General features: G+C 49.5%; 6 protein-coding genes across 6 annotated transcripts; 3 read left to right on the top strand and 3 right to left on the bottom strand.

The window, feature by feature from the left end:
- Nucleotides 1–4,058: 4,058 nt before the first annotated feature.
- Nucleotides 4,059–4,480, bottom strand: LOC307092837 (histone H2A type 1-D-like). Its single transcript, XM_079760333.1, has one exon. The coding sequence runs from the start codon at nucleotides 4,460–4,462 to the stop codon at nucleotides 4,076–4,078; it is 387 nt and encodes a 128-aa protein (XP_079616459.1). The 5' UTR covers nucleotides 4,463–4,480; the 3' UTR covers nucleotides 4,059–4,075.
- A 280-nt stretch (nucleotides 4,481–4,760) lies between these two features.
- On the top strand, nucleotides 4,761–5,202 carry LOC307092882 (histone H2B type 1-C/E/F/G/I). Its single transcript, XM_079760435.1, has one exon. It carries the CDS (start codon nucleotides 4,781–4,783, stop codon nucleotides 5,159–5,161), a length of 381 nt encoding a protein of 126 aa, XP_079616561.1. The 5' UTR covers nucleotides 4,761–4,780; the 3' UTR covers nucleotides 5,162–5,202.
- A 1,811-nt stretch (nucleotides 5,203–7,013) lies between these two features.
- On the bottom strand, nucleotides 7,014–7,402 carry H4C9 (H4 clustered histone 9). Its single transcript, XM_079761683.1, has one exon. The coding sequence runs from the start codon at nucleotides 7,374–7,376 to the stop codon at nucleotides 7,065–7,067; it is 312 nt and encodes a 103-aa protein (XP_079617809.1). The 5' UTR covers nucleotides 7,377–7,402; the 3' UTR covers nucleotides 7,014–7,064.
- A 5,640-nt stretch (nucleotides 7,403–13,042) lies between these two features.
- LOC307093495 (histone H2A type 1) lies at nucleotides 13,043–13,567 on the bottom strand. Its single transcript, XM_079761661.1, has one exon. It carries the CDS (start codon nucleotides 13,559–13,561, stop codon nucleotides 13,169–13,171), a length of 393 nt encoding a protein of 130 aa, XP_079617787.1. The 5' UTR covers nucleotides 13,562–13,567; the 3' UTR covers nucleotides 13,043–13,168.
- A 247-nt stretch (nucleotides 13,568–13,814) lies between these two features.
- LOC307093537 (histone H2B type 1-C/E/F/G/I) lies at nucleotides 13,815–14,284 on the top strand. The gene has a single exon (XM_079761707.1). It carries the CDS (start codon nucleotides 13,883–13,885, stop codon nucleotides 14,261–14,263), a length of 381 nt encoding a protein of 126 aa, XP_079617833.1. The 5' UTR covers nucleotides 13,815–13,882; the 3' UTR covers nucleotides 14,264–14,284.
- A 3,839-nt stretch (nucleotides 14,285–18,123) lies between these two features.
- Nucleotides 18,124–25,847, top strand: LOC307093113 (transmembrane protein 225B-like). Its single transcript, XM_079760868.1, has 6 exons — nucleotides 18,124–18,559; nucleotides 18,712–18,807; nucleotides 22,461–22,674; nucleotides 23,028–23,171; nucleotides 23,406–23,543; nucleotides 24,151–25,847. Exons 3-6 carry the CDS (start codon nucleotides 22,476–22,478, stop codon nucleotides 24,291–24,293), a joined length of 624 nt encoding a protein of 207 aa, XP_079616994.1. The 5' UTR covers nucleotides 18,124–18,559; nucleotides 18,712–18,807; nucleotides 22,461–22,475; the 3' UTR covers nucleotides 24,294–25,847.
- Nucleotides 25,848–26,332: the final 485 nt, after the last annotated feature.

Raw genomic sequence — 26,332 nt, forward strand, 5'->3', positions numbered from 1 at the left:
CCAGGCATGTGCCCTTGACCGGAATCAAACCTGTGACAGGCCCACGCTCTATCCACTGAGCCAAGCCCGCTAGGGCAGGACTTGTATTTTTGAAGTTAGGCTTAACAGGTCTTTCTCTGTTACTAGGTTATGAATATTCTCTCAAAAAAATGTATAGGTTTTCGGACAGAGAATTCGGAGGGCTGGTCAACCTTAATTGCTCTAAAGCAATGGTTGGCAAACTCATTAGTCAACAGAGCCAAATATCAACAGTACAATGATTGAAATTTCTTTTGAGAGCCAAATTTTTTAAACTTCTTCTAACGCCACTTCTTCAAAATAGACTCGCCCAGGCCATGGTATTTTGTGGGAGAGCCACACTCAAGGGGCCAAAGAGCCGCATGTGGCTCGCGAGCCGCAGTTTGCCGACCATGGCTCTAAAGGGTCAGAGCTAATGACTAGATATTGGTAGTTGAAGCAGCCCCCACCCGTTAGCCCTAAATTCACTGTTTGGCTTCTATTGGGGTTTCCTGCCTAGGGCATATGGGTGTATCCTGTAACTTTAATCTTAATAAAAGGGATGGCAAAGCCAGAGCGAGTAGTCCTCCCACTAGAGTTGGGCTACCGCCTGGCCCCCATATCCCAAATTAATGCTTTTTTAGTCTCTTTTCATTTGTGTGCGGCCTTCTCCAGAACCCGAACCCTGAACTGGAACCCTGAATCGTGCGAGATGTGAAAGGGGTTCCCACAGTTTTCTTTTTCACATTTGAGACATTGATCCCTCTGGAGACCTAGATACACGTCCGGTTCATATGTGACATTCTGTTGGAGTTGTGTCTTCTAGTGCCCAAAGTTTTGGTTCAGTGAGGGTGTCCAGGACATGTGGGTGCTCATGTAGCACCCCACACCTTGTTATCTAAGCCTCCTCAGTTTTATGTAATTGCAAAGGATGCCTTTTTAAAAAAAATCTGTTGTTTTCAAGTGCTTTGCATTCAAAATAATCAAAATGCCAGAGGCACATGTATTTTGGGGTGGCATCCTCTATTTAATTCCCTCCCATCTTTCTCTCTCTCTCTTTTAATATCTTTTTATTGATTTAAGAGAGGAAGGGGGAGGGAGGGAGGGAGGGAGAGAGAGAGAGAGAGAGAGAGAGAGAGAGAGAGAGAGAGAGAGAGAAACATCAATGATGAATTATCCTGCACGACCCTACTTGAGGATCAAGCCCGCAATCGGGGCATGTGCCCTGACTGAGAATCGAACTTGACCTCCTGGCTCATAGGCCGATGCTCAACCACTGAGCAACCCGGCCGGGCTCCCTCGCGTCTTAATGCACAAATATCTTACGCAGAACTCAGTGAGCGGTCCTCAGTCGGCCGGTGCTGACCAGCCGCATGAAGGCCGGTCCCGGGAGCGGTGGCTTCCGCTTAGGGGACCTCTGACCCCGCGCCTGGTGTCTGCTTCGGGTTGTGCAGGCCCCGCTACGTAAGAGGTGGCCCCGCCGTGGGCAGCGCCTTGACAGGTGCGTGGCACGTGGCATGGTGGACGCTCAGAATACGTAACCCTGGACAGAGACGTGATCACAGGGTCAAGAATGTGGTTTTAGATCATTTTTTCCTCGTGAGTTTACAATGACCCTATTTGAAGATATTTCAAACTTACGCAAGTGAGATGCACAGGAAATGGAATTTAGCACCAAAAAAACCCAAACACCCACCAAATTTAGCTTTGAGTGAATTATAAACATTTCTTTGACTCACAAACACCCTGAGTGAGTGGTTCCATAGTGCAGTGGTTAGCTCGTCTGCTTTACACGCAGAAGGTCCTAAGTTTGATGACCAGTGACCACAGGGTTCCCTTCCCCCCATCGAAGGCCAACTGGGGGGTCCTTTTGTTTTGCGAATCGCCTGCATGGCTCAGTGATCTTTGAACCAGGAGGGAGATCACAGTTCGATTCCCGGTCAGGGCACATTCCCAGGTTGTGGGCTTGATCCCCAGTGTGGGGCATGCAGGAGGCAGCCGATCCATGATTCTCTCATTATTATGTTTTTCTCTCTCCCTCTCTGAAATCAATAAAAAAATATTTTTTAAAAAAGGAAAGGGCCAATATAGACATTGCTCCATGTTGATCTTTAATATATATATATTTTATTGACTTCAGAGAGTTAGGAAGAGAGATAGAAATATCAATGATGAGAGAGAATCATGGATCAGCTGCCTCCTGCACGCCCCCTACTGGGGATTGACCCCACAAATCAGGCACGCAATCGAACCGCTACCTTTCCAGTCCGCAGGTGGAAGAGCTACCCACTGAGCCAAACCGGCTAGGGCACCACGCTGATCTTTCTACTCATGTTACTAGTAAGGTTTCAGGGATGCGAATGCAGTGCCCAGACTCCCCGGCCAAGTGCAGACGGCTCCTTCCCTCCGTCCTTCCCACATCCAGTGACGGGCAATGGGGGGATGCTAGGGCTGCTCCAGGGACACTGAGCTAATGTGGGAGCACCTCTTAACAGACAATACCGGCTCCAGAGCTCCCCACGTTTACCTGGCCGGTGACACTCTCCTCCCTTCAGAATTGGGGACCTGATCATCATTTTCCACTTCAAACTCCATCTCAGCACCTGCTCCCACAGAGCCCAACGTGCCTCATTACATCGCCGAGTTTTTGTGTGTGGAGGGGTCTGTTGTATGTTATTATTTTACTCAACATGCTTTCTGCAAAGACAAGCAACAAACAAATCTATGTATTGAATTACAGACCATTTCCTCTCAAGTCTTTCAGGTTGTAAACCACATGCTAACATTAATACTATATTTCTATGGTGTCTCTTTAAAAAAGCAGGTTGCATTCCATAGTTAATTTATATTATCAAATGTATTATGTCAGATCAGGATTGATGTTGTTTTTATTTTATTCCATATTTATTGGTTTCAGAGAGGAAGGGAAAGACAGAAGCATCCATGATGAGAGAGAATCATGGATCGGCTGCCTCCTGCACGCCCCCCACTGGGGATGGAGCCCACAACCTGGGCATGTGACCTGGTCTGGAATAGAACCGTGACCTCCTGGTTCATAGGTCGATGCTCTACCACAGAGCCACACTGACCGGGCTAAATACTTGTGCATAATTTACAAAACCACAAAGTTCTATATTTATGGTCCCATTTCACCCCCACACCCACCTTTTACTTCATAGCCTCATGGTGAAGCATAGTAATCCCTCTGTTGGAAAACTGCTGTTTGAACTACTGTTATTCTTAGACAGTCTCTTCTTCTGTGGGTCAACTCTTGTTATTTTTAGACTGTAAAATAGCTTTGTTTTTTGCTTGAATAGAAAAGATAAACTTAATTGTCTGACCTTGCAAGCTAGCCATCTAATTGATACGCTGACATTGATGCCAGGTGCCTGTAGATATGATACTCAAGGTTACAGGTGTTTGTTAGGTATGATATGTACTCACGGTTACAAATTGTCTATAAAAATAACTTACACAAGGACCTAAAAAAGATGAAAAAAAAGAGAATGCTTCCTCCTTTGGGGGTTCAGAATTTGACAGAGGAAAACTGCTCTGAACCTGCGTGCAATAAAGATGACTCCTAACTAATTAGCTCATTAAGCATCTAGTCCAGCTCGCTGATTTGCATTATAATGGACTGTTCCCTGAAGGGCCACACACATTTCCTCTTAAGGCCTTTGCATTTTCACTCTCTTTGGAGTCCTCTTCCCCTAACATCTGCTGGGCTCATTCCTTTTCTCAATTTAGGTAGGACTCTGGTCATGTAGCTCCTTTACTTAAAGCATTTACCTCCACTTATTCTCCATCTAAATAGCCGCTTTATGCCTGTTTGTCTTCCCTCACCTGGCTTCCCATGCAGGCGATTCCTAAGGGTGCATTACGGATTTACCAACATGGGTTCCAGGAACTCCCGCCTATTTTAAATGATCAGATCAAACTGTCACTCCCATTGGAGCCAAACGCTAAAATGGAAACGTCTGCGGAGAGAATAGGACAAGTCACCCGCTCAGCTTTTTCCGAAAGTGTAAGTGGCTCTGAAAAGAGCCTTTGTTGTCCAGGTTCCTAGCCTGCTTTCTCCTTACTTGGCCTTGTGATGGCTCTCGGTCTTCTTGGGCAACAGCACGGCCTGGATGTTGGGCAGCACGCCGCCCTGCGCGATGGTCACCTTGCCCAGCAGTTTGTTGAGCTCCTCGTCGTTGCGGATGGCCAGCTGCAGGTGGCGCGGGATGATGCGCGTCTTCTTGTTGTCGCGGGCCGCGTTGCCCGCCAGCTCCAGGATCTCGGCCGTCAGGTACTCCAGCACGGCCGCCAGGTACACGGGCGCGCCCGTCCCGACCCGCTCGGAGTAGTTGCCCTTGCGGAGCAGGCGGTGCACGCGGCCCACGGGGAACTGCAGCCCGGCCCGCGACGACCGCGTCTTGGCCTTGGCGCGCGCCTTGCCGCCCTGCTTCCCGCGGCCGGACATTCTGACTATAAATTTCTCTGCAAGTGGCTGCAAAAGTGAAAGTGCTCGGGCGGCACTTTTTATAAACGTTTGTGGCGCGAAAAAGCAGATGTGTCATTGGTTCAGGTTTCAGCTTCGTCTTAACCAGTGAAAGTGCCATTTGGGATTCTGGCGCTCTGATTGGGCAGAGCTAAGTTTTCGAGATTGCTCGCCAATAACCAACAGGCACAGGACTTTGGTTCATCACCTTATTTGCATGCGAGGTTGTATATAAATAGGACACAGCGTGCCCCGTCCTTACTATTCCTCCCACCGACCGTGTCCACTGAGCTCCCGACCATGCCCGAGCCCGCCAAGTCGGCGCCCGCCCCGAAGAAGGGCTCCAAGAAGGCGGTGACCAAGGCGCAGAAGAAGGACGGCAAGAAGCGCAAGCGCAGCCGCAAGGAGAGCTACTCGGTGTACGTGTACAAGGTGCTCAAGCAGGTGCACCCCGACACTGGCATCTCGTCCAAGGCCATGGGCATCATGAACTCCTTCGTCAACGACATCTTCGAGCGCATCGCGGGCGAGGCGTCGCGCCTGGCGCATTACAACAAGCGCTCGACCATCACGTCCCGCGAGATCCAGACGGCCGTGCGCCTGCTGCTGCCCGGCGAGCTGGCCAAGCACGCCGTGTCCGAGGGCACCAAGGCCGTCACCAAGTATACCAGCTCCAAGTAGACGCGCGAGGAAGCGGCCTGACTCATCACCCCAAAGGCTCTTTTCAGAGCCACTCAATTGTCAATTTAGAGCTGGAAGCACATGCTTCAAATCTGGGGGGTGGGGAGAGTACAGGCGAGGTACACAAATGTTTAATAAGTACAGGCACAAAATACTTTTAAGGGGCATACTTTAAGACGGAGGGTCCCCACAGACGTACAGTAAGGGGGGCTGCGGGCAGGGTGGCTCACCCAGGCGAACCCCCGAACCTATCTTCCTGGCCCCCTCTCCTGACTTTCCAGGGAGCTAAAGCCAGCCCCAATGGCTCATTTCTTTCCTAAAATAGTTTTAGAACCTTTCACTGGCCCCAGCTTTAACAAATGTGCCCTCAAAACCCAAAAGCACCAAAAAACAAAATGGAGATGGAGCTACTTATACCTCAAACCTTGAAGGATTACCGCAAAGTTACCTTTGGACCTAACCTAGGGCAACATTGTATCCCAAATAACTGTTTGAAAGGAAAAGAAAGCAAATATGGTTAAGTCCGGAGCGGATGGGCGCCAGATTGAAGAGAGAAAGTGTTTGGAACTAGCGTTACTATGTTCCCTTTCCTGTGCGGAGAGCGCCGCCTTCCTGCGGGGGGTGTACCCCCCCCCCTTTCCCTGGCCCATCAGTCCCTCCTGTTTGTCTCCTTATCGGGACCCTATCTGGGCTCCTGCCCAATTGGTCTCCGGTAAATGTTCGCTGCCTCTCACTCTGAAAGGCCCTTTCATCTTTAGATTAAATGTTGAGAAAGAGAAAGACGCAGGTTTTCCAAGACCCACAGTAGAGCCCTCGGCCACCCCTTGTGAAACAAAACTCCAGGAAACCAGCGACGCATTCCTCCGCTCAAACCCCTCCGCGAGGCACGAATACCTTTAGGGGAGATTAGCGATGGGCAGGGCCGCCTGGACCCCAGGCCTCGGGCTCGGGTTAATCCGGCCCCAGGCAGTTCCAGCCCGAAGGCAGAAAACCCCGGTGGAGCGGGGTGGGGTAGGTAAGAGGCCCGGGGAGACTCCGAGGCCCCACCCTCAGGTCCAAAGCTCGTGGCCGGGCGCCGAGTCCTGCCCCTGCCCGCGTTCCCCGCAGCCTGCACCGAGGTCTTGTTTGCCAGTCCTCACTTTTCTCCACGAACATCTGGCCTGAGAAGGGCCTTTGGTTTCGCTACACAATGCGAGTTTGAGTTAAATCTGAAGACGTTTCAAAAGCTTAGCTTTATAGCCACATTGTAGTGTTTGAATGGCCCCATGAAAACTAAAACGCCACAAACCCGTCTCATGCTGCACAGCTGGGCGTTAGGAAGACGAAGCGGGAGGCGGGAGGCAACACCTTCCAATGCAAACTGAGGCCTGAGGTCTCGGAATTAACACCCTGGGTTAGAACCCTGACCCCGAGCTAATAGCAACACCAACTGCTTAGCCTGGGGCGCAGGGCGGGGCCTGATCGGAGCCTGTACCGCTGTAAGGCAGTTAGACCTGGACCCAAACCAGGCCGGGGAGACAGGGCTTTAACTTCCCACTTTCCTGACGCCCGAGGCAAGCAGGTGAACAGTCCGCCCTTCGGTGACAATGTGCAGCTTTAATGCACTTTCCAGGGGCGTCAGGGACACCGTTACAGATCCTTTCCCAAGACACCCCCCCCCCCCCAGGTGGGACTTACGGGCTTGTTGGCGGAGCCTGTGCTGGCACCTTTCCTGGGGCCCCGGGTAGTGGGGTTCCCACAACAACCTTCCACGTCCCTGTGCTGCTGGGACCCTGAGGATGTAGAAGCTGGTTCCTCCCGCCCCATTTCCCATGAAAACAGGACAGCGCTCAGCCCTTCCGAGAGGGGGTGGGCGGCCCTGAAAAGGGCCTTTGGTTTTGGGGCGGGAGCCAGTCGGTGGGGCTCAGCCGCCGAAGCCGTAGAGGGTGCGGCCCTGGCGCTTGAGCGCGTACACCACGTCCATGGCCGTGACCGTCTTGCGCTTGGCGTGCTCCGTGTAGGTGACGGCGTCGCGGATCACGTTCTCCAGGAACACCTTGAGCACCCCGCGCGTCTCCTCGTAGATGAGCCCGGAGATGCGCTTGACGCCGCCGCGCCGCGCCAGGCGCCGGATGGCGGGCTTGGTGATGCCCTGGATGTTGTCGCGCAGCACCTTGCGGTGGCGCTTGGCGCCGCCCTTGCCCAGGCCCTTCCCGCCTTTGCCGCGACCGGACATCGTCAGTGGATCCGAGACCCGCAATGCGCCCGCGGCGTCAGCAACGCCTTCTTATAGGGCCGCGGGCGGACCAGAGGGAAACCCAGGCGCTGGGGGGGGCGGGGCCTAAGAGCTGAAACCCGGGGCTGTGACCTCTCCCCCCTCCCCCCAGGCAATTCTTTTTAATGCTCACACCGGCCTGCTTTTCTCCTCGTTTTATTTCACGTGCCTCCTGCTCCGTCCAAATTAAGCCACAAAACCTTAGCATTGTAGAGCAGCGATTTTTAACCTTCTCCCCTCATGGTACATACAAGCTGAGGCCAAATTCGCTGTTGTAGAAGATGCATAAGAAAGCAGCGAGGAAGGTATTTTCCACATGTACACCTGTTTTCCTTCTCTAACACTGTTGGCACGGGGCTATGCCAGTTTGGAACGTTCCCCTCCTCAGCTTCCAGGGGAGATACACTCCACAGAACGTGATGGTAACAAAGTAGAGACTTTTAGGGTCTTGCAGGTACATTGTTCAATTCTCTTCCACCCAAGGCACCAATTTATTTTCATTTTTAACAGCAGAGCCTATTATGTCTTACTAATATTGGGTGGAATTACTTAAAGAATCCCAACGATCCAGAGAGGGAATTAACTTTGAAAAACAACCAGCTGGTTAATCAGTACAACACATCAAATATGTCCCCACTGATTTGAGCAACTCATCATCTATTGAATATTTCACTTAAAATTAATTCTTCAGTTCTTATTGTAATGATGGGAGTATTACAGTGGTTTGTCGTGTTGAAAAATATTTTAGTATTTGGCAGTGAATTCCCACCCCAGTTATTTTTTTAAAAAAAAATTCTGTTATCACCACTTTTTTCTTAAAATTACAAATGATGTTGTCTACTTGCAACAAAGAATTTCTCTAAGTAGTCTGATCAAAACTGTGCTAAAGCTATGCATTTTTAGGGTAAATTTATCTTTGAAATGCTGTGTCCTCCTAACCTGAAAAATACGATTACCAATCCACATATGTACCTCAGTAGGGTTTTCTAGAATATATCGCCAGCCCCCTGGCCGGGGCCAAGGGGAAACTTACTGGGTTGATTTTGATCTGATAAATGCAGGTAATATATATTTTTTAAAATTAAAAAAAAATCCCACACACGATTGTAAACAGACAACAAACGAGCCCAGGCTGGCTGTCACTACTTCAGCCAATTCAGCAGGGACGGGATTGAATCACATGAGCGTTTATTCCAATAACGTCGGAAGCGTGGGAGAGCAGCAGGTCATCCACAAAAATCTGCTCTGCCCCACCCATGAGCCAGCTGACTGCTTATATTGGGCAGAAGGACAAAGATTACGTGGGAACGTAGGAATTGCAGGGCTGGGAAAGTGGGCACGGGGCGCTCATTACAGGTTACAAGTCATTTGGGCTGGGGGGTGGGTCGTAGAGGGCAGGCGCCTCTGGACACCCAGGACCAGTTTACAGGAAATAGGATGGGGGTTGTAAAGAACTGGTGCCTCAGGGACTAGATGGTCTCAGCCACGAGGTTGTCAATCTTTCCATGGTAGGCAGTTCTTGGGATGGGAGGATGGCTATATTCCGCCGTGAGCTCCCCTGTCCCAGGGCGTACAGCTCCCTGCCAGGTAGAAGGTGCTTTCTCCAACTAGAACAGAACCATCACGGTGAACAGAGCAGGATTAATAGTTCTTACAATTGTAGATGTTGTCCCTAATATTCTATGTCTGCCCCTAACACTTTTACTGATTACAAGAGCAATTAACTCATTGGTGAATATGCAGAAAGTTCAGATGAAGGGGGAAAGTATGTTTCTTTTACTATATCCAACCTTAATTACTAATATACATTTTATAGACCCTTCTTTAACATTTTTTTAAAAAATTGATTTTAGAGAGGAAGGGAGAGAGAGAAACATCAATGATGGGAGGGAATCATTGATTGGCTGCCTCCTGCACGCCCCCTCCTGGGGTCCCTTCAATCCGAAGGCGATGCTGTATCCACTGAGCCAAACCGGCTAGGGCCCTTCTTTACTTAAAAAATTAATACAATTCCCGCCAACCAGTAGTCTCCTTCCCTCTCTAATTTCATGAGCTTTTTTTTTTTTTTTTTTTTTTTTTTTTTTCTCATAGAAACCAGTGATAAGGTCAGCCATGGATGGCTGTATTTTGTAAGGCTCTTTGTAGTTCGGGAAATTATAATAGCCAAAGGTGTTTATGCTTCGATACACACATCATTTTATAAAATGTAAGGCAACTCGGGCTGCTTTCGAACATACCAAAAACCTTCCTATATGAAGGCAAACTTGGCTACAACCCAGGTCTTGTTCTTTAGTCTTCCTCCATAGAAAGGGAGGAGAATAAGCCCCCCCCCCCTCACCCCCATTGGGCCTCTTTGGCAAGAGCATTAATTTGACCTGATTATTTCTGAGAACCAGCCAACAGGAGAGAATCTTGGAAGAAAGCAGAAGTTCCCTTTCCGTAAGGGACGTTTACTTTTACAAAGGAAATCTCACCAGCCATCTCCCTCCTGGTACTAGAAACCACACCTCTCACCCGAGGGGAAAGCTTGTACTTAATTTGCATCAGAAAACATGTCCTCCTCCAGGTAATCTCTCCTAACTGCCCTCCCCTCCCCTGGCTTTTGTCTTTAACTGAAGAAGGTGGCTTGGGGCCTTTTGGGGAGTTTACTCAGTTTCCCCGAGTATCTGTCCCATAGACATTGGTAAAATTGATAAAATTCCGGTTTTTCTCTCTGGCTAACTCGTCTTTATTACAGGGATCTCACCTAAACACTCAGAATGGTTCAGAGGAATTTATTGTCTCCTCTCCCACAAAGTACACATCAAATCCGGCAACACGCTTTGTTAGTTACAGCTGCAAAGTCCCTAACTATTGGTCTGCTGCTCCCAATGAGATCAAGCCAGGGTCATCTCTCAAAGACAAAGTTCTGTCCTGAAGTTTGTGTTCACCAGTCAGCTGTCTTAATGACTTTCCAAGAAACCTATGCCATTTCTGTCTTCAAAACTGTCCCAAGTAGATCCCGTAAAGGATCTGGGTGGTTTATCTATGGTGTCCCTTGAGATGAACTTTAACCGTGCAGATGTCGGGACATTGAAGTAGTTGCTAGCGAAGAGACTACTCTATGAAAGCAAGACCAAGGGCAGGCCTAGGACCGAAAAGACCAGACACTTTAACTTCAGTTTTAAGCGAACGCAAAATGATTCAATTAACTGCCGGAGGAATTACACCACACGGCACAGATGCAGTTGATGCAGTTGCAGATCACACAGCACTTTGTTACTCACACACGTTCCTGATGCTGCGGGTGCAGGCTTAACGGGATCCCGGTGGTGCTGTTCTCTGGGGTCCGGCAGCTGGACTGGTCCGGTCCGGATGCAGGGGGCCAGCGTTCCTCACCCTAGAGCTCGGTCTCGTCTTGATCGGGAGGTACTAGCCATTCTTCTGTTGTCTGGGAAGGAGAGAGGAGCGTGGAGCGGTGTCGCTAGCTGAGCTGGCAAAAGGACATGCCTTTGTGGCGGTCTCAACAGGCGAGCACTGTTGGCTGGTCAGGAACCGTTTTTAAAGCCTGCTCGTACCTACAGAAGTTCAGGTGGCTATCAATGAATTACATCAATGCACAGATTAATTTTAAACAGGGCGAGGAGCTACATGTGGTTATCTAGGGAGAGTACATCACTCACACAAATGGGTATCTTAGCAAGTCCCTCTGAGTCAGTAACTGAGGTTCAAATCCTTATCTGTGGGGTACACACGCTTCAGGGCAGTGGGGAATGTGTCCTTAATATCACACTTTAAGTATCAGGAAAGTTAACTCAAACATTTTAAAACCTTTTTAACATTTTTTAGACATTTTTAAACTTTTAAAAACATTTCTATATTCTACTACAACCAAAACTCATAGAATGGAGATTTGGAATCATTTGCCAAATGTAGCATGGCCTATAAAACGCCCTACACCAGTGGTCGGCAAACTGCGGCTCGCGAGCCACATGCGGCTCTTTGGCCCCTTGAGTTTTTAGCAAAGGCCAGCTTAGGAGTACCCTAATTAAGTTAATAACAATGTACCTACCTATATAGTTTAAGTTTAAAAAATTTGGCTCTCAAAAGAAGTTTCAATCGTTGTACTGTTGATATTTGGCTCTGTTGACTAATGAGTTTGCCGACCACTGCCTTACACGATCCTACAGCTCTATATGACCTAACCTCTGTCTCTGAATTCACTTTCGATACCTGCACCCTGACCTCTGGATCTTGCTAAACATTCCACATACATGACAGCCAAAACATGACGGTTTGGGGAGTATCTTCTTTGCTTAGAACATTACCCAAAAGAGCAACATAATTGACTACCCGGTTTTAAATAAATCTCTGCTCAAATACAATCTAGTCAGAATGCTTCCCCAGTCATCGGAGTGGGTTGAAGAGTGTCTCTCCCCGCCCCCGCCCCTCCCCCCAATTCCTGCCTTACCTGGACTGTCGCCATACCACCTTGTTTAGAAACAGGGCCTCTGCAGATGTGATGGTTAAGAATCTCAAGGTGAAAACGTCTTGGATTTAGAGTGGGCTGTAGGTCTAACCATTGCTGTGATCAAGAGGAGAGGACAGACACTCAGGCGAGGAGGGTGTGAAGGAGGCAGAGGCTGGAGGGATGGTAAGTCAAGGAACCCCGAGAACTGCTGGCCATCAATGTTCCAGCATCTGGAAGAGTCCCCTGGAGGTGCCGCCCTCAAAGGCCCTGGGATGAACCAGGCCTGGCAGCAGCTTGGTTTCGGACCTCTGGCCCCTGGAACTGTGAGGGTGTCTATGGTGAACAAGTGACCTAAAAGGAGACACCCCCAGCTCTCCTGCCACTCAGCCACAGGACCTGCTGTTCGCTTCATGGTCCTATTCACAACCCAAAATTTACCTTTAAAAAAACAAACACTTCTGGGGGTCATTTGAGCGTCTTTCATTGTGACACATTGTTGCCAACATTTTCTTTTTTTTTTTTAAATTTCTTTATTGATTAAGGTGTCACATATTTGTCCTCATCCTCCCATTCCCATCCCACACCCCTCCCAACATTTTCTATTGTAAGAATCTGTATCAGGATGGAAAGGTGTTTTTTTTAAATTCATGAAGACGCCCTGACCGGTTTAGCTCAGTGGATAGAGCATCAGCCTGCAGACTAAAGGGTCCCAGGTTCAATTCTGGTCAAAGGCACGTACCTTGGTTGTGCGCACATCCCCAGTGTGTGTGTGTGTGTGTGGGGGGGGGTGCAGAAGGCAACTCTCATTGATGTTTCTAGCTCTCTATCTCTCTCCCTTCCTCTCAGTAAAAAAATCAATAAAATATTTTAAAAAATAAAATTCACTAACACAATATAGATACATGTGGATGGATACACATTTCTAAATGCATTTTTTGACTATGTTTTCCTTTGAACGGGAAACTGACTCCGTTACAAATTCAAGTGCTAAGCTCTTTACCAGGAGAGTGGCTCTGACCAGGGGCTGACTGCTGAGCGCTTCCCTTTCCATCCGGAGGCACTTAAGCCCCAGGGCAATTGCCTTAATTACCTGATACAAACCACTTCCTTTTACTCAGCTGATGGAAACATTGTTTTCAATGAATGGTTAGAGTTTCCTTTCTGGGGTGTTTACCTACTGCAATCTCGAATCAGCAAAGGGGATTCTCAAGTAGCTGCTACAACATGGCAATTGCAAGCTCTTTAGTGAAAGCGTGGGTGGCTCTGAAAAGAGCCTTTGGTTTTGAACGCTGCGACTCGCTCCTTATTTGCCCTTGGCCTTGTGGTGGCTCTCGGTCTTCTTGGGCAGCAGCACGGCCTGGATGTTGGGCAGCACGCCGCCCTGCGCGATGGTCACCTTGCCCAGCAGCTTGTTGAGCTCCTCGTCGTTGCGGATGGCCAGCTGCAGGTGGCGCGGGATGATGCGCGTCTTCTTGTTGTCGCGGGCCGCGTTGCCCGCCAGCTCCAGGATCTCGGCCGTCAGGTACTCCAGCACGGCCGCCAGGTACACGGGCGCGCCCGCCCCGACCCGCTCGGCGTAGTTGCCCTTGCGCAGCAGGCGGTGCACGCGCCCCACGGGGAACTGCAGCCCGGCCCGCGAGGACCGCGTCTTGGCCTTGGCGCGCGCCTTCCCTCCTTGCTTCCCGCGTCCGGACATGACGAACAGAAAACCTCCGCTCAGACCTGGGTCCGAGTTCAATCCCCGGAGCTGCCCTCTTTATAGTCGCGCCAGGAAGCGAAAGTGAGTCTGTGCCATTGGCGGCAAGTTACAGCCCTTTCACTGAACCAATGGGATCCTGGGGCTGAAATAAACTTGTTTTCAGTGGATAACATCCCTGTGACGTTTCCGGGACTCGCCACCGGCCGGACACGCCTTCACTCCCCGCCTCCTTTAAGGAGCCCGGACCCAGAGGACACTCGCAGCCTCACACTCGTCCTTCCAGTCGTTCCCCAGCCTCTTCGGCGCTTCCTCCCGACCATGCCCGAGCCCGCCAAGTCGGCGCCCGCCCCGAAGAAGGGCTCCAAGAAGGCGGTGACCAAGGCGCAGAAGAAGGACGGCAAGAAGCGCAAGCGCAGCCGCAAGGAGAGCTACTCGGTGTACGTGTACAAGGTGCTCAAGCAGGTGCACCCCGACACCGGCATCTCGTCCAAGGCCATGGGCATCATGAACTCGTTCGTCAACGACATCTTCGAGCGCATCGCGGGCGAGGCGTCGCGCCTGGCGCATTACAACAAGCGCTCGACCATCACGTCCCGGGAGATCCAGACGGCCGTGCGCCTGCTGCTGCCCGGCGAGCTGGCCAAGCACGCCGTGTCCGAGGGCACCAAGGCCGTCACCAAGTACACCAGCTCCAAGTGAGGCGCCAAGGCCCCTCTTGAACCCAAAGGCTCTTTTCAGAGCCACCTATATTCTCAGAGCGAAAGAGCTGGTGCGAAGTCGGGCAACAACCTGTCGATCCACTAACGACAAAAATACTTGCTTGATTCTCAAGGGTCTGGGACTCGGTGTCATTTAGTGATTTCCTACATTTAAAAGGGCTCTCTACCGCTTCCCAGGGTGAAGGGGCGTGGGCTAGGGAAATGCTAAGGTCCAAGCACGGCCGGCCCCGGGCCAGGGATAACGTCGGACTCGTTCCTGGGCCGAGGCTGAGCCGGGTTTGAATTTGCCCGGGAGCGCGCGCCCTGCATCGGTCTAGCCATCCAGCCAGCTGCCCGGGAGGGACCCAGCCCCCCTCCCCGCAACCTGATAAGCACTGTGGGGTAGTCCACCTGCTTCCCTCCCCTTCCCCTCCCCTCCCCTTCCCCTCCTCCCTCCTCCCCTTCCCTTCCGCCTTTCTCGTTGTTCCCTATTCAGGAGTGAGACTTCCTCTTGAAATCTTCGTTGAGAGAAACCCTTGCCCTAGTCATATCGTGTTTACACCGCAATTCTTAGACACTCGGGGAGTTAGGCACTTTTCTCCGGGTCTCCTATGTACACACGGGGCAGACAGGGTCATAAATATCGGCTTGTTTTCTCTTGTGACTGTCCTTTATGGCAGGGCTCTCGGCTTAGAACTCAGGAGGGTAGAGGGGAAATAATTTTTCTTCCCAGAACCCTGATCTGCCTAGAAAGCTAAACCCTCAGGGCCAGGCACGGTGAATTCTATCCTGGGCACAAGCAAGGCCTTGAGCCAGAAAGGAAAGTGACGTGTGTGTCTCAGAAGCTGGTCTGGTTTCGGATCAGAGCTTTGCAACTTTAGGAAGGTGGAGGGTGAGGGACTTAAAAAAGGGAAATGCTGATAGGGAAACTGGACGAGTTCATGTTCTCCCTCACATCCTTCCTATTAATAGAATGAAAACCCTGACTAAGAACATTTCTGAGGCACACAACTGTAACTGCGGAGGGAGAGGGGAAGTGGCCCTTCGGGCACTGAGGTTCTTCAGAGGGGTCCCTCCTCCCCGGCAGGTGAAGTCTCGGTGACAGCCAGGAGTGCCTCAAACCCGGACGGTGCAAAGAAGGCTTAAGGGGCCTCAGCCGCCAGAAGGGGTAACAAAGAACTTGACCGCAGAGCAAGTACCAGGGTGAGTTCACCAGTGACGCGGCCATTCCTGCATCACTCGCTCGCTGCGCACATAAAACCGTTCCTTCCAAAGCCGGGGCCTTGCTTCTCTCTGACTCACCCCAGGACTTCACCAGAGGGACCTGTCAGCCTGAGGACCTTGACTCTCACTCTGATATCCTGAGAGAGTGTCTCTGGGGCCAGAAAGAGGATGGGGACCAGCTTCCGCCTATATCACCCCAGAATGCTTGAGTATTTCTCCCCTGAGATCAGAAGCCGGAACCACAGAAAACTCTGGGGTGGCTTCTTGAGACCCCCACTTTCTCGTGTGCAGAAATCAGACTCTGAAGGGCACCTTGAGTTCCCTTTGTCACTTTTTGGAATTTGTCAGGAACAGAATCAAGGGCATATTACTGGGATTTAACTTTTTGGCAAAATAGAAACTTTGATCATAGCCATAGTTCTATACAAATGTCTTAGGTTATTTCTGATTAAAGTATTTTTAGAAAATGATACAAAACAATAACAAGAAAGTAAGCATCTTTGTATCTAGTGTAAGAACAAAAAAATTCCTTACCAGCATCTTATTTTAAATACAGCAAAAGAGTCAGTAGAGAAAAAGTAAAGTCATATTAGGGCCTGAAAAGACTGGTGAGCAGCCAGGACTGATGAAGAGGGAATCCATCCTGCTGGCAACCAGGTTGGGAGAACATACTGAGAGAGCTGGCTATGACGTTACCTGGATTGTTTCTCCAAGGTTATTTACAGCAGTCATCTCCTTTAGGGATTTCTTGTTTCTTACCATAGATGCCTCAACCCACTTTGCTGTACCCCACCATTATTGGGGGGGGGGGTGCTAATTCATAAACCACCCATGTCTCCTGACAGCACCCAATCCTACTCGGCTCCTCCTAGTCCCCTTGGGAAACCCGGGACTGATCTGGGCTTCCTCCAGAGTCTCCTCAGAGGAAAGCCAGACAATGATAAGTAGTGAACTCACTGGAAAAAAACTTGTGCTTTTAAAGACAACTCTGGGAATATTGAGATGTGTGTGTCATAGATATAAAAATTGGAAACAGATGGGCAAACCAGGAAACTGTTATACTAATAAGATGAGATATGTAATGGATGCTAAACGTGAGAATTCTAATTACGAGTTGGTTGAAAATAAAAGCCCCCTCAAGCAAACAATGTTACATCAGGTAAAACTGAGGGATATTCCCAAAAACCTGTTCTAACAGAATGCAAGAATGACCACTTATGAAAGGGTCAGGGAAGTGCTCAGATCATAGTGACTGAGGATTAGTGTTGCTCAGGTCAAGGTCAGGGGGCAAATATATCCAAGAGACTTTTGAAAGTACTTTTTAGGAGATTTACACATTAAAAACCACACAGTCGACGAGGGTGGGATTCGAACCCACGCGTGCAGAGCACAATGGATTAGCAGTCCATCGCCTTAACCACTCGGCCACCTCGTCTCCACAGGCCAAGCCCCTGGAGCATGTCACTCCCAGATGGAGAAGCTCTCGGATGGAGAGGCTCTGGGATGGGGCCTGGAGATGTCCGGGAGGTGGGGACTTGGAGACAGCTTCATTCCCTTCGCATAACAGACAAGAACCCCAGGGGGAAGCAAGGACAAATCAGCTGGGATGCGATGGAAACACATGTGCGAGGCCTTAGCACCTTCCCCGAGTTCAAGAATGTTCTCTGATGATAAAATTAAATTAAAATCAGCAACAGAAGGAATATTGAATCAACAATCCATGAGTATAAAAGAAACCAGAAGGAGAATGTAAAAAGAGCGTTTTGGGTTGAATAAAAGAACCTATAATACATCAAAATTGTGGCCTTTCATTAAAGCAGTACTTACACAGTATTTATATCCTTAAATACCTGCATTAGAGAAGAAAGAACTCAATTGAGTAACCTAAGATTCTATCTTTAAGAACTAGAAAAAGATGAGCAAACTAAACCCAAAGCCAGTACAAAAAAAGAAAGAATAAAGATTAGAGTACAATCAATGAAATGGAAAACAGAAAAATAATGATGAAAGCCAATTAAATGAAGAGATGGGTCTTTTGAAAAGCCAGCAAGATGAACAAAGTTTCAGTTAGACTCAACCAGAAAAAAGAGAGAGACAATGAGAAATCAGGAAGGAAACAGAGAGCATCACCACTGATCTCAAAAAAAAAAAAAAAATTGAAAACATCATAAAGGGATAAACAGTATGGATGTCACGCTAACAAATTAGACAACTTCGATGAAATGAAAAATTTCCCAGAGCTAGGGGCTGAGAGGAGGGGAGGAAAGGGGGAGGGAGGTGGGAGATACCTGTAATACTATCAATAATAAAAAAAATATTTAAAATTTTCTCAGAGGATGTAAATTATGGCAATGAACACAAGAAAAAAATAGAAAATCTGGACAGACATATAATACGTTTTTAAGATGGAGTCGGTAATTAATATTTCAAAAAAAAAAAAAAAAGAAAAGCTCAAGCCCGGAGGAAAGCACTGGGGAAGGGTTGCGCGCTCCGGTGGGAAAAGATGCTCCAGGTGAGGCTCGAACTCACAATCTCAGCATCACCCGCGCACGCACGCCCCGTAAATACCGCGCGCTGACCGATTGCGCCACTGGAGTGCCCGCCCCCACTTCCGGTCACTGGTTACTCAGTCCGGCGTTGGCTCGGGTGGCTGTGGCCCCGGAGCCTGGGGACTGGGTCCAGCCGCGGGGCCCCCGGGCCACTCCCCCTGCCGGCACGGAGCCGCACTGCCGCCCGAACGAGGAGAGGACACTTCCAAGGCGACCGGGAGGCCCCGGTGCGGGCCAGCCTCCTGGGGCTGCGCGGGTCCCGGAACCCTGTTGTCCGGGGCTCCAAGCGCCCGGGGGAACCGGAAGTTGGCGACGGGCTCGCGCACTTTCGTTATTTTTCCCTCCGGAAGTTAAGAGGCCCTCTGCTCCCAGGGGTTCTGGTTGCGACCTGTGACCCCGGGTCCGGGAGGAACCAGGGGTGGAACGGACAGGGCCTCCCCAAGCCTCTCCCCAACGGCGGGAGGCGCCGAATTCCCCGCGGACCCGGGAGAAGGGCCAAGGTCTTGTCTGCTCTTGGGGCTCAGGTGAGGGGTCAGCAACCGGGGGCCGGAAGTGCTGTTCCGGGCCAGGCGTCCCTCCTGCGGGTGGGCCGCGGTCCGGACTAACCGGCGTCCCTGGGCGGGCCTGCCCCCTCCGCCCACCCGCTTTGTTTTTCATTTCAATCTGCTTCGTGTAGGCTTCCCGCCAGCCCCGGGGGTCGTGTTCGAGACACGAGAATCCAGCAAGTAGTCCCCTCAGAGACCGTGTAGTCCAGCGTTTCTCGTCCCGACCTGTACGTTAGCACAGCCTGGGGGGCTTTTAAAAAGAATAGTAACCGATGTTTGAAAAGACGTGGCTGAAACCAGCCCGCGGATTCAGATTTAATCGGTTAGAAGTCAGTGGTTCCTGTTTGTTTGTTTGTTTGTTTGTTTGTTTGTTTGTTTTAAATGATGGTTACATTTTATCATGGCTTGACCATTTTAGCCAAGAAGTTAACAAGCAGTGACACACACGGCTGGAGCAGAGTGGCTCCGCCGGACGCGAAGATAAAGCTGCTCTGTCACCAGTTCCGTAAACCTGCCCAGTCGCAGTGAGCGAGCTCAGATCTGGGACTTGGGTCAGTTCAGACAGTTAACGCTGTTCACCTTCAGTCGGGGACCCAGAGTATGTAGGTGTCCCTATGAGCAGCTTATGCAAGGACAGTGTCGAAGGGGCACCCGTGGCAAACCCTTGGCCACGCCACGGTGCTCGAAACAGGGACAATAGTAGCACGAAGTAGCTGATCACAGATCGTAACGATGACATACTGCAGGAATGACTCAAATGTGACACTGACGTGAAGGAGCAAATGCTGTTGGGAAAATAGTGCCAATGGACTGGCTCCAGGCTGGATTGCCACAAACCTTCCTTGTATAAAAGAGGCAACAAGCTATCCAGTCTTGTGCTGCACTTTATTATGCTTTGCAGATGTTACGTTCTGATGTTGCTTTCACTCCTGCTAACACAGCATCCATCCTGCAGCTTTTGTAACAAGAAGTAATTTCAAGGGGGGAAAATAATTTCAACTTTCAAGTCTTATTACGTAAATGTTTTTGTAATCCTATAGCTGTTAGAGAGCAGGCAGCATTTTCAATCATGTGAGCAGTGTGTTTGCAAAAGAAAGGCGTTAGTTTCTAGCCCTTTAGGATCTGAAATGTCAAATTTTATTACATATTTTAAACTATATGTTTTGAAAATTTTCAAACATATGGGCATTGACATAATTAGATCATGAAATCCCCTGTAACCAATCTTAGAATCATCAACATTTTGCCAGTCTTGTTTCCTCTCTTTTCACTATGTTTTTTGTGGAGTGGGAAGGTGGGGGTGGGAAAGGGAATAATTTAAAGTTAAACCTAGAGCTATCGTATCATCCTAAATTCTTCAGTTTGTATGTCTTAGAGATAAGAACTTTATAGTATATAATCCTCTCTAATAAAGAGGGAATATGCTACTTGGCCCTCACAAAGATGGCGGCACCCACAGCCAATGAGAGAATATGCTAATTGACTCACACCCTCAAAGATGGTGGAGTCCAGTCCCCTTAGCCCCGCCAGGGCAGCAGGCACACCTGCCTCTGGAGTCCCCCAGTCCCCTCAGCCCCCCAGCCACCCAGGGCTGCCCGAGGCTCAGGCAACCAGGGCTGGCTGAGGCTTGTGCTGCCGACAGTGGCAGCAGCTGAGGTGTGATGGGGGCATAACCTTCCCCTGATCACCAGGTCACCTCCTGCCCCTGAGGGCTCCCAGACTGTGAGAGGGGGCAGGCCAGGCTGAGGGACACCCCCCTCCAGTGCATGAATGTTCATGCACCGGGCCTCTAGTATTTATATAAGTGCAACACCACTACCACATTCAGCAAATGAAACAGTAATTTCTCCCTCCCTCCCTCTTTCTCTCTCTCTTACTATAAGAAGTTACTTGGCCAAAAAGTAATTGGCAAAACTAGTATTTAAATGAAGGTTTCCTGTCTCCAATTTCTCCTTGACTCCTTTCCCAAGCCATTTTAAAGAAAACAAAACAAAACAAAACAAAAAAACAGTCGTATCATTTTAAGGGGCAACTTAAAGTTGATGTGGAGTAAGTAATTATGTTTTTAATGTGTGGATTGAGAAGTTGTAAATAAGAGTAAGGGACCAATGTTGACAGTTGAGAGTTTGCTTTTAAATATGTTTATAGTTTCCATCTGTTCCTTTTTTGACATCAGCAAAAATCAGTTTGTCCACTTGCTTTGTTTTTCTGGGTCAGTTCAAAGTTCAGGAGAAAATAAGGGTTCCCACCAACCTAGAGATTTAAACATATTGCCTTGAAATGTTGACTCTCCCTGAGTCTCCTGGCTGGGTTTCTGTGTGCACATGATTGTCAAAAGTACTCTCTACCTTGTTGAGTTATTTCTTATTTCCTGCTGTGAATATTCCTTGTCTCCCCAGCCAATGCCATTGCCACGCTGTCGTCATTCAGTAGTACAACTGATCAACACATAAACCTATAGTGCTCAGCTGGCACTGCACTGCTGTTGCACACGCCAACATCCTAGTCAATCCTGGAAATGCGAGGGCAAAGTATATACCCAGTGGAGGAACCTAACTGTTCCTGGATCATTCACTCATTCCACAGATATTTTTGCAACACCTGCCTCTTGCCAGTGAAGTTGCAGGTGCTTAGACTTCATACGTGAATAGAATAGACAAAGTTAATCCTTGCCTTCCCACAGCCTACATTTAAGAAACACCTAAACAGAGGTTCTTAGCAACCCTCTGCTTCTTGGTCTCTATTTTTATTCATTTATTAATTCTTTCATCAACAAACATGCCAAGTGTTCACCCTTGGTCAACCAGTGTGCGAGACAATAAGGCTGGGTCAGAGGGCATCCCATGTCTTGACACCTTCTAGTGAAGGACGTAGTATGATCCGCTGTGCCCTTCACATAAAATCTGTTTCTACTTACACCTTCCCAGTTACTTCCTGATTAGCCTGTATTCTCTCTCACGTGCCCTTCGGTCTTGTACAGGAATAGGGTGAATGGGCCCATTTGGTATTAGAAGCTAGCGCTAAGGACACAAGCCATAACTTGTGAAGTGTACATGTGCCGAGGAACACAAAGGCATTACTAGGCGGAGGGGCATGGGACATGACTCATTTTTTAAAAAAACAGGGGCTACAGGGTAGGAGCTCACATTTTTTAGGAGGCAGGTCACATATTTATGATGTCACTAAACGTTCCTGCCAATGGAACCCATGAAACAGGAAGAGACCACAGTGTTCTGTGGAGAAGGCCAGGATGGGCCTCCCCATAAAAAGGCGCTGCTACAGAAAACAGGGCATCAAAGGATGGAAGCTGAAACCAAGAGGGTCAAAACAGAACTAAGACAAAAGGTTCCCTGGAGTCAGGACCAGCAGGAGAAAAGCATGGCTGTGATTTGAGGGGAATGACAAGGAGGAGGCATGCTGAGGCTGCATCCAAAACTTTTACTTCGCTTGACATCACCAAGGGATGTACTTGGAATGTGCTGTGGTTTTCCCCCCTTTTCTGTTAAGAAATACTTACGGGGCTCCTCCTACATGTAAGGACTGTGCCAAACGTGGGAGATGATGGAGTCGGACCCAAGGGACATCTAGTCTAGGTGGTGGGACAGGGCCTGTGGGGAAGCACAGCAGCAGGGCAGGCTGTGGAGGAATGTGTGCGAGGGGTGTGCCAGACGAGATGCAGAGACCAAAAGAAGGAGCTTTCCATCCCGCTGGCGAGGGACCCAGGTCAGCCGGCGGCCTGGAGAGGATCTGGTTAGGGGACAAGGAGGAGGGGAGCCTGGGAGCCGAGTATGAGAAAGGACCAGAGGGTTGGACTTGTCTGGGGAGAAATCCCAAAGGGAAACGAACTCATATACTGTCCCCCCCCCCTTTTTTTTTCTAGTCAGCACCCTTCTGTATGAGATGTGGGATAACTAAGCCGTACCGCATTCTGGTCCTCACCTGCACGGTCACGGGGTCGGCCCTCCTGTGGTGGGCCTTCAGCCTGTCCACCTGGGCGAGGGTGGACATCCCTGACGGCCCCCGGGTCCTGTTCAGCGCGCTGTTTGCCATCTGCAGTGATGAGGTCAGGTGCTGGGTTCCTCCATCCAAGTCATGTAAGTGCCGGCATTGAAAGGGAGGGCCCTGCTCCAACCTGTCCCTTCCAGGAAGTTCCAGCCTCTTTTTCTGCCCTGGTCTCATGGGTGGAGCAGTTATACTCCGCTCAGTAACAGTGGCTCATTTCCAGATGGGCCAGGGGGTCAGGCCTCTGGGGTGACCAGCTCGGCCAGAATCGCTGTCCTGGACCTTCTGGCACGTCCCTCAAGCCCTATGCTTCCCACCTGCTGCCACCGGTTTCTTCATCAAAGTCCCTGCACTGCTTCCTTTGTATTGTGGGGATTCAGACCCAGGAAGGAGGGAACCCTAGAGGGAGCTGCTGGCCTTTCTCCCCTCTCCCTCCCTAATTCAGACTGCTTCATATTTGGTCGAATTTTCATGATCAGCGCCCTTCTTCTCTCCTTCTTCCTGAACATCACACTCCTGGCCTTCCCTAATTCCCTTCCTGACACCTGGAAACAGTACTTTGTCTTCACCATCACGTGCTTCATCATAGGTGAGAGATGGGAGGAAGTGGGTTCCCTCAGTGGGCCTTGTGCTGGGCTGGGGTCACGTTCCAGGGGCACAGCTCCTTAGAATCTGCCCAAGCTCTGCTAAGGTCACAGAGCGCCCCATGGCAATAAGGAAACAGGGCAGAGGAGCTGAGATGGCAGCTTTGGGTCTTGGGAATTCGCCTGAAGGCCACACACTAACTAACCGGGCTGCTCTCTGCCCCTTTCCTGAGGAGCAGGTGTCTGTGTGTTCCTTGCGTTGCTGCTGCACTCTCTGTATATTTGGAGAGTAACTGACGTATTCAAGGAAGCGAAAGTCACCTTTCTCTACCCCTCTTTCATCCTCTCAGTCAGCATCGCGCTGTTTTTCCTGTCTGGTGAGTGTTTTGGGGGCTTTGTGAGCACTTGGGCTAGGTCAGTGACGGGCAACCTTTTGAGCTTGGTGTGTCAAACTTCGCCAAAAAACTGAGCATAACTCGGGTAGTGTGTCCCTTTGAGGAAAAAACATTATTTCGCAAATGTTTCATCCTCAGGAGCAGCAAATGTTTCATCCTCGGCATGCGGCCGCCTCAGTGGCCGCGTGTCATCAGAAATGGCTACGCGTGTCAGTGCTGACACGCATGTCATAGGTTCGCCATCACTGGGCTAGGTCCTAAATCCAGAACAGTCACGCCCACGGGCTCCAGCTCTCCGCCCTGAGTACTGTTAGTTTCTATTTGCTTGTTGCAGTTGCTCCTACTCTATGTTAGAATTTTGCCTTTATAGAAAAACAGCATCCATTTCTCCTGTACATTCAGTAAGAACCATGGCTGGGATGTGAGAGTTTATAGGATAGATGGTAGGAGGGCGAGGGGTAGGTGGGGTAGAGAAATGGGATGACAGGTCCCTCGACCCCACACTCATTTGTTAAACCTGTTTAAAAACTGAATTTCTTTAAAAACATCAAATGTTGTCATTGTCAACATCATCACTTTTTTTCCTCAGGAATTCTCTGTTTTGTCAGCGCCCACCACTGTTGGTTTCGGTGGGTCCTGCAGCGGCCGATTCAAGTGGAACCCATGCAAACACCCATGGCCAATCATTGCCCCGTAACTGACACCGAGAGTAAACCGAGTGCAGACAGCTAGTCTACCCTCCGTGGCGAGCAGGCTAACCGTGGGAACCTCCTGTCTAGCCTGCACCTCGAGACTTCCCAGCTCCACGCTCTCGTTTAATTGCTGTGGAAGACGAAAGAGTTGTCCCGCTTCTGACCATCGTTCCGATGAGGATTAGGATTCCAGGGACTTGGGTTTTCACAAGAGAGAAGACACGGTCGGGGGTGGGGAGTGATGAGTCTGCTTTGGGTCTCTGAGACTTGGAATGTAAAGCTCCTCTCACCTTGAACCTGACCAAGGCCCACCCTCTCATCTCAGTGTTTCCTGTGTCCTGCAAGGCGTGTTCTAATAGCAACGAAGCTCTTTCTCCACCTGTGTGGCCTGAGTTTTGATATAAATTCTCTGCCCTCTGATAATTCCGTGAGAGTGATCTTTTCACTGTCATATAACTCAGGGCTCTGTTGCAGGCAAAAAAACCTCATCTAAACTCACTTAAATGACAACAAGAGAGTGAACTCACTGGACAGACGCAGGGATAGTCCATCGACCCAACAGAAGTCGTGGTAGGATCAGGGCTACACAAGACTTGGGTGGAACCTGGAGCTCTTTCCTCCAGAACACTACTTTTTTTAAACTATTTGGTGAAGTTTAATGGAATTTCCTGACCCCTAAATGCAAACAGTCTCCTAAGTTCCCCTTCTCATCACTTCCAAAGCCTGTCCCTCCCCTTCAGCCAGACCTCTGCTCCCCTCTGAGCTCTGCACACACTGCGCCTGGGCCACCCCTGCCAGGCCAGGGGCTCCGAGTGGCCTCCCCACTGCGGTCTGTCTCCACCATGCGACCAACCCCTCTTCTTAGAGCACAGAGCTGAGACTGTGCTCCTTAAAAACCACTGTGCCTTGTTCTTACCTTCAGGATAAATTCCTTATCTTGATAAATAAAGATCTTTATAAGTTGATGCCAACCTATCTTTCAAAATGTTTTACTATTTTTATTGTGATTCATGCCATACATGCGAAGAAAGTACAGCTGGAAGGATCAGAAAGGAACCACCTTATCTAGAGAAAACATTGCCAGTATACCCGAGGCTCCAGGTGAACCCCTCCAGCCCGTTCTGCTCCCCAGTCCTCTCACCCCAGTTCACACCGTTCAACCTCCTGGAACTGCTTTTCCTAAAATCTGCCAGCAACTGCATTTCCTTCTCCACAGGGTCAGCTTGTTCTCCGTGGCAAGATGAAGCTCAAGTGTGACATCTCGAGAGCGCCCCTGACGTCCCTCCCACGTGAATTGATGTTTGTTCCCAGCACGTTTTCTTTATTCCTGTTTTAGTGTAGCTATGAGTTTAGATTTGTCTCTGACTAGATGTTAGTTCCCTGAGGAATGAGGAGTGAGCTTTACCTTTGCAGCCTCAGGGTTTCACATTTTGCTGATAAATACCCTTTGAGTTACTAAGGTGACGCTTTAGAAGATTGCCACGTACTGAATACAAGTACTGAATACAAGCTATAGGTCAAATCAGTTCTTTGGTGGTTAGATCTGTCAACAGTGGCCACGCTTTACCGACACGATGTGTCCAGCACTGTGTCCTATAATCTCACAACAAACCTGCCAAGTGAGTATCGTCCCCATTTTGCAGATAAGGTAACGGTCTGACTCAAAAGTGATTCATCCAAATTCAGATATCTGGTGAGTCAAGACTTTAGTATGGGTCTCTCTAAGCCTGCTCTTTCAGATCAAATTTCTATGTGAACAATGACAAGAATCAAGAGCAAAAGTTAAGGCAGACAGTGTTTAGGGTTATGCTGGAGGTGAACAGATTGTGAGGATGAAACAAAAATCAATAGTTATTCAAGAGGCTACAAAAGTAAGTCTGGGAGCGAATGAGAGTTACGGTATATATTTGATAGACAAATTGAGGCAGCGTAAATTACCAATTTCCAGAATAAATAAAACCACTCCTGTCCTCTCCGGGGAGGCAGATGGAGGTGGCGGTTTTGGGCGGAGCTTCAGGTCTCTGCCCTGTGATGCCACATTAGCCCCCGAATCCAGATTGAGAAACGAAGTGTCCTTTT

This window comes from Cnephaeus nilssonii (genome assembly GCF_951640355.1).
Source record: "Cnephaeus nilssonii genome assembly, chromosome: 21".
NCBI classification, from domain to species: Eukaryota; Metazoa; Chordata; class Mammalia; order Chiroptera; family Vespertilionidae; genus Cnephaeus; species Cnephaeus nilssonii.